Source organism: Nematolebias whitei, chromosome 19, assembly GCF_014905685.2.
Source record: "Nematolebias whitei isolate Nwh7 chromosome 19, NemWhi1, whole genome shotgun sequence".
Classification (NCBI taxonomy): domain Eukaryota; kingdom Metazoa; phylum Chordata; class Actinopteri; order Cyprinodontiformes; family Rivulidae; genus Nematolebias; species Nematolebias whitei.
In genome coordinates, this window is record NC_056516.1 from 25,065,803 (window position 1) to 25,075,174 (window position 9,372).

General features: G+C 38.6%; 1 protein-coding gene across 1 annotated transcript; it reads left to right on the plus strand.

Annotated features, from left to right (window-relative positions):
- The first annotated feature begins 495 nt into the window (after positions 1–495).
- On the plus strand, positions 496–7,071 carry azin1b (antizyme inhibitor 1b). Its single transcript, XM_037693469.1, has 11 exons — positions 496–678; positions 1,512–1,655; positions 1,828–2,026; positions 2,124–2,297; positions 2,512–2,684; positions 2,811–3,024; positions 3,145–3,219; positions 3,528–3,693; positions 3,781–3,890; positions 5,332–5,549; positions 5,641–7,071. Exons 3-11 carry the CDS (start codon positions 1,925–1,927, stop codon positions 5,714–5,716), a joined length of 1,308 nt encoding a protein of 435 aa, XP_037549397.1. The 5' UTR covers positions 496–678; positions 1,512–1,655; positions 1,828–1,924; the 3' UTR covers positions 5,717–7,071.
- Positions 7,072–9,372: the final 2,301 nt, after the last annotated feature.

Here is a 9,372-nt window from a genome sequence, read left to right on the forward strand (position 1 = left end):
AAGCAGGTTAAATCAGAAGTTGACTCATAATTAACGGATAAAGTGTTGAAAAAGTGCAAACTATTTATGAAATGTTGTTTGAAAATATTTTAAATAAAAAATGCGTACTGTCTTTATGTAGGCAAGTGCACACACCATTTATTTTTTTTGCTCCTAAAAAGAAATTGTTGAACTAAACAGCTGGGGCTTAGTCAGTCATTGATAATTTTATGTTGTGTGTTTGTAACTGTGTAAAGTGAGTTTTGCAAATATCAAAATCTAATTTATGCAGTGCACTGTGTCTTCTAGTAAAACACAAAACTGCTGCAGTTTTGGGGTTGTCTAACTGAGCGTCCTTCTATGGAAACTTTCTGATTATGTAACTTAAATAAACACTGTACGATATTCGGAAATACATATTTGGTATAATCTCAAAAATGCAAAGCGCTGATTGGTGAAACTGAATAATAGGCCCCGCCCACGTGTCGTTGACTACCTTTTGCACTTCCCCTGCTCTCTCAGTAGTTCTCCACCCACCAGCCGATATAGAGGACGCCACTCAACCGACGCGGGGTTCTCATTTAAACATATGGCAAAAACAGCCCTCTCTCTTTCTTTCGTCGTTGGGCCCACTACTCTTTAAAAATTCCGCCGAAAAAGAGAAGACGATTTTCCAAAACCTGTTGGCCGTTATCTCACGTAAGTACCACGAAATACTTCGGTTGATTCCAAGGATTCATCGAGCGGCGGACGTAACATGGCGGGCTGCTCTTTCTGTCGTCTTGCTCCACATGACAAACCTATTAGCCGAAGTCTGTTTTCGACATGTCATTTATATGAACTGGAAGCTGTTGATTATCTATAAAGCAACGTCAAACTAGTATTCATTCATAAATTATATTTTTGTTCAGCTTTGTTTGTGGGTTTTTACGAAAATATGGTGCTAGCACAAGTCTCGGTTGGAAAAGCAGTCGACTCGGCTCAGTGTTGGCGGCTTCTTTGCCAGCAGGAGGCTTTCTTTTACCACAATGTTTTTGTACCAGTGGCGTACAGCTTAAGTAGAGCTTAGCAATTATGTGTGAAATAATGTAACACTAATGAATTTCTGGGGTTTAGTTGTTCTGCTTTCGTGACGCATTTATATGTAATTTGTCAAGTTGTCGCTCGTTGTTTTTGCTCACAGCGCATGCGCGTGATTTAGTTACAGCGCTAACAGAAAGCCGGCAGTAATATTTTTGGTTGACATTAATTGCTTATTTATTGTGAACATGCACTGATATTACCTTCCATCAGCTTCATTTAGATTTATTTTAATTTGTATATAACAGAAGTACAGTGGACCTAAATAAACCAAAACGTTTTAGTGAATCTTCAGAACATGGAGACTTTGTACATGACATGCATCTTCGTTTTACAACATCTAATATCTATATATATATATATATATATATATATATATATATATATATATATATAAAATTTCCTCCATACTCTTTGTTTTTATCTAATCTATGTTTTTCTCTTTGTCCCAGGGCTCCCCTGTCTCTGCACAGGTGTATGAGCGCTACCCAGGGGGCCTAGGGGCGGCCCTTTACCGGGAGCACTTTGACTTCAACGCTGAGCCACCTTGGGATCCTAGCTGATAGCGGGACAGGTCCATCTCCTGACTTGTCCATGTTAGTGTCTTTTGTCTCCTCTAAACGCAAAGATAAAAATCCCCTTTCACATTAAACTGGGTCTTCATTAGAACTTTTAGGCTTGCTTGTTGTGAGTAACTAACTGCATGTGTGCTTAAAGTAACTTAACAGGGTGAAATTAATTTTTGTGTATCCTTTTTTTTTTTTTTAGTTTGTTGCATACCGGCAGGACCCCATTGGCTCAGTCGTGACCCCTTGACTTGTTTATTCGTTCTTTATGATTATCGGCTTAGTGGAATACGGTTAAGATGAAAGGACTCCCTGACAAACCCAACTACATAATTGAACTCCTGGAGGGAGGAGTTACCCTGGAAGATGTCATTGATGGGCACATTTGTGAACAGGCTCAGGTGCGTTCCGTTTTCAAACTCTCCTAAATTACAGTAAGATTTTTCAAACGATTAAAAGAAATAATTTGCACCTTTCACCTCTTGTTGTGTTTTGCAGGTGGAAAAGTGTGCGTTTGTGGTGGGTGACCTGGGTGCCGTGATGCACCAGCATGTGTGCTGGCAGAGCGTGGTGCCACAGCTGCAGCCCTACTACCCTGTCAGGTGCAACAGCAGCCCTGCAGTCATAGAGGTCCTGGCCTCTTTGGGCTTGGGCTTTGTTTGTGCCAGCAAGGTGAGCTTTCAGTTTCAGCAGAAACCAGTGCATGCTGCTTTTGCTTCATCCTCTTATAAAAGTTCTTGATTTTAGGACACTTATATCACAAGCTCTCAATTGATTTGTCAGCTGATATTATTTTTCAAGCTTTACACTTTTTGATTATTTATTATGGGGATTTTAGATTCAGTTCTGTGAATTTCTCTTAAGTTGCATCTCTGCTTCTCTTCAGGCTGAGTTGACCCTGGCCCTGGAGCATGGTGTGCCACCAGACAACATCATTCTGTCAGGTGTTTTCAAGCAGCTGGCTTTTATCAAGCATGCTGCCAAGAACAACATCCAGCATCTTGTGTGTGAAAATGAGCCAGAGTTGACCAAGATTGCTCGCTTACATCCTGATGCAAAGTAAATTAGAAATTACTCTGTAGTTTATTTTCAGTTTTGCCCATAATCAGTTTTGAGTTGCATTTTAAGTCGAGAATCTTGTAGTTACTCGTTTCTTAGCTGGTGCTTTACTTTATTATTTTTTAGGTTGCTGTTGCAGTTGACCACTGAGGCTCACGCAGCTGAGACCAGCGTGCCCTTTGGCTTTTCTCTGAAGAGCTGCAAACATTTGCTGGATACAGCCAAGGAGCTGGGTGTCCAGGTGGTAGGAGCAACCTTCCACATCCCTAGCTCCTGCCAAGACCTGCAACAGGCCTACACTCGTGCACTGTCAGATGCCCGCTGTGTATTTGATATGGGGGTTAGTTTTGTCTTGAAACTAAGTTTTTTGATTTAAAAAAAATAATGGTGCTGTTAAAGGTTTAACATTTAAATGTTAACTTGAGGATGTAACGACTGACTGTTTGGCATCTCTGTTCAGTTGGATCTGGGATTTAACATGCACATCCTGGACATCGGTGGTGGATTTACTGGCTCAGCGTTTCAGCTCAAACAGGTAAGCAATTACCAAGCTGCAATCAAAACTCAAAAATGATTGACTTGTTCTGTAAAGGCTTAACTCAAAGTATAAAGGCTAATGCACACAAATAATGTTTTACAAAAAGTTTAAATGTTACTAAAATAAGTCATGACTGTATTGTAGTAATCCAAACAGCGGCAGATTATTGAAGACTGAATTTTGTAGGCTGTAAAAAAAAATAATTTGCTGTTTGATCAGTTCTTTCTAGCATCACATTGAAAGTCAGAAACGTTATGTCGAGGAGTTTTCTGAGGCTTTAATCAGAATATATTTGCTCTGTGCAGGTTGAGTCTGCAGTCAGACCACTCCTGGATGCTTACTTCCCCCAGCGGTCGGGTGTGCAAGTGCTGGCCCAGCCGGGTGACTTTTACGTGGCTTCGGCTTTTACGCTGGCTGTCAATGTCATTGGCAAGAAGCTGGTGTCCTGCCACTGGGAAGACTTATCACAAGGTAAGAGACTTCAACTTTTGAGGTGGTAGTTTGCAGTTTGAACAATGTGGTCTATTTTTAACGTCTATACAAAATGTATAACCATAGGTGAGAAGAATGAGGACATGGAGTTCTTGTATTACATGAATGAGGGTGTTTATGGCTCATTCAACCACAAGCTGCTGGGAAACACCATCACTGCCCCATCAGTGCACAAGGTTAGTGGATTTTAACTCAAGAGATTCATTCAACCTTTATTTGTACATGTTAGTTTCACAAGGACTCGTTTTCAAGAGAGACCTGTAATCAACACTATTCTGAAGTGATGCCTGTGAAAGCAGCACTGGTTGAATAAAGGAAGGGGGTCAAGTAGTAATGAGCTTCTGAGGAAACGGACTCTAAATCCGATCAGAGTTTTAGATTGACCCATGAACGTGTTCTCTTCATAAAACTTTTCTTTCATAACTGTTTTCATTTAGTTTGGATTTCTGCTTAAAATGAAACTGTGTTTTGTTGCTTGAATCACAAAAAACATTTGTACAAACAAAACTGTTCCATAAAATATTTTGGATACATTAAGTTTTTTACAGTTGGGGCACATGGCAAGTTATGTAGAACCACTGGGTGTGTCTCTGTCCTCAGACAACCTTCTTTAAGTATTTTTGAATGTACAGAGCCAGTCACTGGGATTGAACGCACTTGCTAAATATAAAAAGTGGTGCGGGTAAACTTCTGACTGGTGGTAACATAGCATTATTTTCCTTTGAGCTAAAGTCCATTTTTAGCATGTGATTTTGTTTTGTGTACTTACAAACTTAAAATAGATTGACACGTACATGACACTTTTGTTATAAAACCTTTGCCTAAACCTTGCTCAGATTTTTTTACGTAGTTTGCCCTTAATGCGTATAGTAGGCAGAACCTGATCTTGTTTACAACCTCAATTAAGTTGATGTCATACACTGTGTAAATCCAGCAGATAACTGAATGATCTACACAATTATCTTCTGTAGGAGTAAACATTACCTCAAAGCAGAGTGTACACACCAACACACTTCCTTGTTTTCTTAAAGTGTTACCCTCTAGTAAACAAATTGCTTTTTGCACACAAGCTGACTAATGAAACACGTTTATTAATGTAAAGTATCTTCAGCTCTGTAGTGCTCCATTGTTTTGGATCCCTCTGCTAAATACCTTTCTGTTTTCACTTTGGATAAAAATTAGGACAGTGCATTAAAAGTCTCATTGGGGGTTGTAAATAAATAATGAGGCCCCTCATGTTATTGTGAAATTCTATTTTCACCACTGCACATCGTTTCCTTCAGCATTCAAATGGCTTGGTGGCACTTTATCAAGAGTCTGACTAACAGGGTAATTAAAAACTCCTACAAACTTGGCTAATGGTTTGTGCCATGTCATCTATTTTGACCTCTGGTGCCAATAAAATAACCGTTTGTGCAGAAGTAAACATGAGGCTGGGATTTCAATAAAAACTTTTATATACCACAGAGGTAAGCTGATAAAGATAATTATTTTGGTGTTGTATCTTATCTTAGAATCTCTGACTTCATATATGGCAATCTTCTATTTTTTGTATGTTTATAGAGTATAGTTTTACAGATGTGCTATTAATGCTTTGGTTTATTTGTGTTTTTGCAGCATGCGCTGTTCGTTGATGAGGCCGTGTATCCCAGCAGCCTGTGGGGCCCGTCACTCGACCAGCTGGACCAGGTGGTGGAGCGCTGCCTGCTGCCAGAGCTCAGTGTGGGAGACTGGCTTCTCTTCTCCAACATGGGGACATGCAGCCTGGAAGAGTTCAGCTGTCTCTCAAGCTCCAGTCAGCTGCCAGTCTACTACACCATCTCCACCTCTGACTGGTGAGTGGGGGCTCAATGGGCCTATTAAGGAAAAGAAAAAAAAAGAAGCTAATTTCAGAGATAAATGGTTGCCATGTTTGCTGTTACTCAGGTATGAGATGCAGGAGGCCGGAGTGGCACTGGACAGTGCCATGAAGAACTTCTCCCTGCTCCAGTACAGCGCATAGCTCTCCTTGGGCCCCCCCGTCCTGTTTCGTATTGCACAGATCTTTCTAACCTCTGCTTTCACTGTGTGAGAAGAGAGGTCGACGTGGTGTTTGGGATATAAGAGGCTAAATGTGGTTAACATTCCAGCCACCTCAGAAAATGCATCATCCTTTTTTCCTTCCAGAGTTGGACATTTCCCCCCCCCTACCTTTTAACAAGATAAACGGAGTTGGTTGTGTGACGCCTCATTCATCTAAAATTCACCTGGAAAATAAATTTGAATTTTTCTCTTCACTGAAAAAGGCCAAGCTCAGATGATATTATGCAACAAAATGGATGACTCTTTGGAGATGGGACCCCCAACGTGTTTGGGATGGTTTATTTCTTTAATCAAATTCAGTTTACAAAATGTGTAATTTAATCAGTAAAATCTAATGGTCTCTATTAATTACTTGTCAGTTGTGTAAACTCCAGTCCTTTTTTTGTTTGTATGTGGTTTTGTTTGTTTGAAAACTTCAATACTTTCTATGCTTTTTGTCTTTCAGACCCCATACTTTGCATAGTTCTAACTTGCTTTATTGCAGTCCACCTTTAATGTATTTGTATTTATTGGATTCAGATAATACTGTGGCATATGTAAAACTCCATCTTTAAATGTGTTTTGCCCAGTTGTTGCTCTGTGGCCCACCTATCAGTGTTTTTTCTAAGATATTTTATTTTTTTCCCTTTAAAACTACAAGATTAGGTGTGCCGTTATTACCATTGGTGACCTCAGTGGTTTCCCTTCTTTCAAAGGCAGAAATACTGTGAGATTAACTCCATGCTAATACAGAGGAGCTGCTTATTGAAACATGTCTTTCCTCTTAACAAAGAGAGGAGCAATCTGGTTTAAAATGTGCAAAATTTATAGATTTGGGAGGAAAATAAGAACAATATTTAACATAGCAGCTCTTAGCTTTCAGGTCTTGTTCAGTAAAGGTCTACACTTGCATTAAATTATCTTTAAAGCAAGCTGAGATTTAAGATTCTTGTCCTGGAGAGCTCAAACAAATTAACAAAAGTACATTTCTATATATTTAAAATAAAAATAAAAAAAACATTGCTAATTGTACACAGGCTTCTCGGAGGAAAACGCTTTCCCCGTGCCTCCAGAGATGCAAGTGGTGTAAAGCACAGCATCTTGTACAGCTTCGTGTTTGATAATGAGTTAACATGACAAAAAGCAGTTTTCAAAGAATCCTGCCCTTGTGTTTTACAAGTGACTAATGTATTAATTACTTGTCTAAGGCACTAATGGACCATAGCCTGTTTTTGACTGTAAATTGTGCTCGTTAAAGTAATGAAAGTGAATAATTTAATACATTTCTGACTGAAATATTTATCGTGTGTGTGTGTTCTTTGGGGTGCTGTGTAGATAAATTCTCCATGTTACAGGTGGTTTTCGCAGTAGGTTAACAGAGTTGTAAACTTATCGGTGTGGATTTAGTTTGGTTAATTTAATTAGAACAATTTTGAAGAGAGATTTTTGGCTGCTCTGGCTCTTTTTTGCAGCCATTTTCTGCTGTCAAAGGAAAATTAATGTTGGTTATTTAAATGAAGTAAAAGTTTTGTATAATCCCTCAATCCAAATTTATATTCACGGACTCGTACAAACAGCATCCATCCAGCAAACATTCACCATTATGATCATCCACACTGTATAGTAAACCGTTTATATTTTCCTCCAGAGTTTTGTAGTTTTTTTCATTTGGGGCCTTTATCATTATTCTGTTAACTCCAACATACACCAGGCATTAACATCAAATTAAAGGCCTAGTATTCCTTGAATGAATGCATATCACCTGCAGGCTTTAAAAAAAACATGTGCTAAGATCACATGTTGAAAATGGACAGTCGTAGCCGTTTAGGTCAAACCTTGGAAATGGGCTCGGACTGTGAAATGAATGACTACATCAAATTGTAGTTCAATATCTGATGAGTTTTAGCCATTTTTATGTTTTGTAAGATCAGTCTGCTGTGGTGGCTGTTGGATAAATAAATATATAATATAATAGATGGTCACGAGGAAGCTTTCACAGATGTACAAAAGTTACACGCTTGGAGCCTCGTCAGTGAGAATCTGCGTCAAACAGTGAGGCAGGAAGTGTTTTATAAAACGGGCGAGGTCAAGACGACCTCTGCTTTCCAGCTTACAGACCAGGAGAAGGCCTTGGAGTTATCAGGTGCTCCTCCGTACGCCTGCAGGCTCCTCTGAGCGGCCAAGTCTCTCTGACCACATAATTTAACATTGGTTCGTGATAAACATCCATAACCTTTACCTAAATTTCCCCGACAGTGGCCATGTTGAATCGATCTGACTAGTAAGTCGATTCAAGATTTACACGCAGTGATTACTATCACTGAAATCTGTCCTGGTGGTTTGTTTGATATCACGCTAATGGACACATTTACACACGTTTGGATTTCTACCCTAACTGGAAAATAAATATATAGACTTGTTGGTTTCTATAGCCTAAACCATTATCAGTGCATGCTTAACACTAACTTAAACTGTTAATACTTTAGCTCTAAACCCTGACCCACAAATGAGGTTCCTTTCCACCATATTCAAACGGCTTTGGTCCCCCTAAGGACTATCAGTCTTGACAAGGTAGGCAGTTGTAACAGGAAATGTCCTAAAAATGTGTCAAAAAATAAGGTATACACACCTGAACAAAAACATCTGCCTTCATCATTCAACAGTGGGCAATGAAAACTGAACACAGAAAAACATTTATCAGTGTTTTACCTGCTGTGAAAGAAATAAAAAAATCAGTTTTTATATAACTAATTTGAGCATAAAACACTTTCCACACATTTGCTTGTTTTTTTAAATTAATGGGTGATTTCAATTGGTTCTAAAGCAGTCAAGGGAATAGAAAACACATTTTCACACGTTTTTACAATGTAGGAGCCTTAATTTTCCTAAACACCAGGCACTTTGGTCAAAGTTGTTCTCATACAGCCTTCAGAAAGAACACCGATGTTCTTATTTTGTTAAGTTTACTCACTTTGTTTTCAAGACTGCTCTGGTGCCATGGCCACATCTGTTTCCCAACGATTTCAGAGCCCACCAGCCATAACTGGAGTGGTTCTGATTTGTTTACTAATAATTTTTATTTTTTATTTTATATAACTTTTATTCATACAGGTAGTCTCGCTGAATCATGAGGACTCGTTTTCAAGCGAGACCTATTTTAGACAGACAACACACACCACAATGAAAAGCAATTAAAATAAAAAGTGTTATAAAAACAATAAAATCATAGTGCCATAATCATCAAAACATACATTTTATTTAAATTCAGTTCTTATAGTATTTTTATTTTCTCTATCAAGGTTTGATGAAGCAAGGTACAAAAATATTCCGATATTGGATTCAAATGTTTATTTTCTTATTCCTCTTTTGCCTTTTATTATTTTTATAATTATGAAAATTTAATTGATAGTCCCATCATGCGTGTGGTTTTCTGTCTGTATTGACCCTATGGTACACTGGCAACCTGTCTGGGGTTTACATCTCTTTCGCTAATAATAGTTGGAAAAGGCTGCAATTAATTAGCATCAATATATTTCAGATGTTATGGAACTATGTGCACATTGAATTCATTTATTTTCTTTGGAGAAACTGGATTTA

Coding starts and splice junctions, on each gene's coding strand:
- azin1b (XM_037693469.1), top strand. CDS start 1,925: ATGAAAGGACTCCCTGACAAACCCAACTACATAATTGAACTCCTGGAG. Junction 2,685..2,810: donor CGCTTACATCCTGATGCAAA/GTAAATTAGAAA, acceptor ATTATTTTTTAG/GTTGCTGTTGCAGTTGACCA. Junction 3,694..3,780: donor CTGGGAAGACTTATCACAAG/GTAAGAGACTTC, acceptor GTATAACCATAG/GTGAGAAGAATGAGGACATG.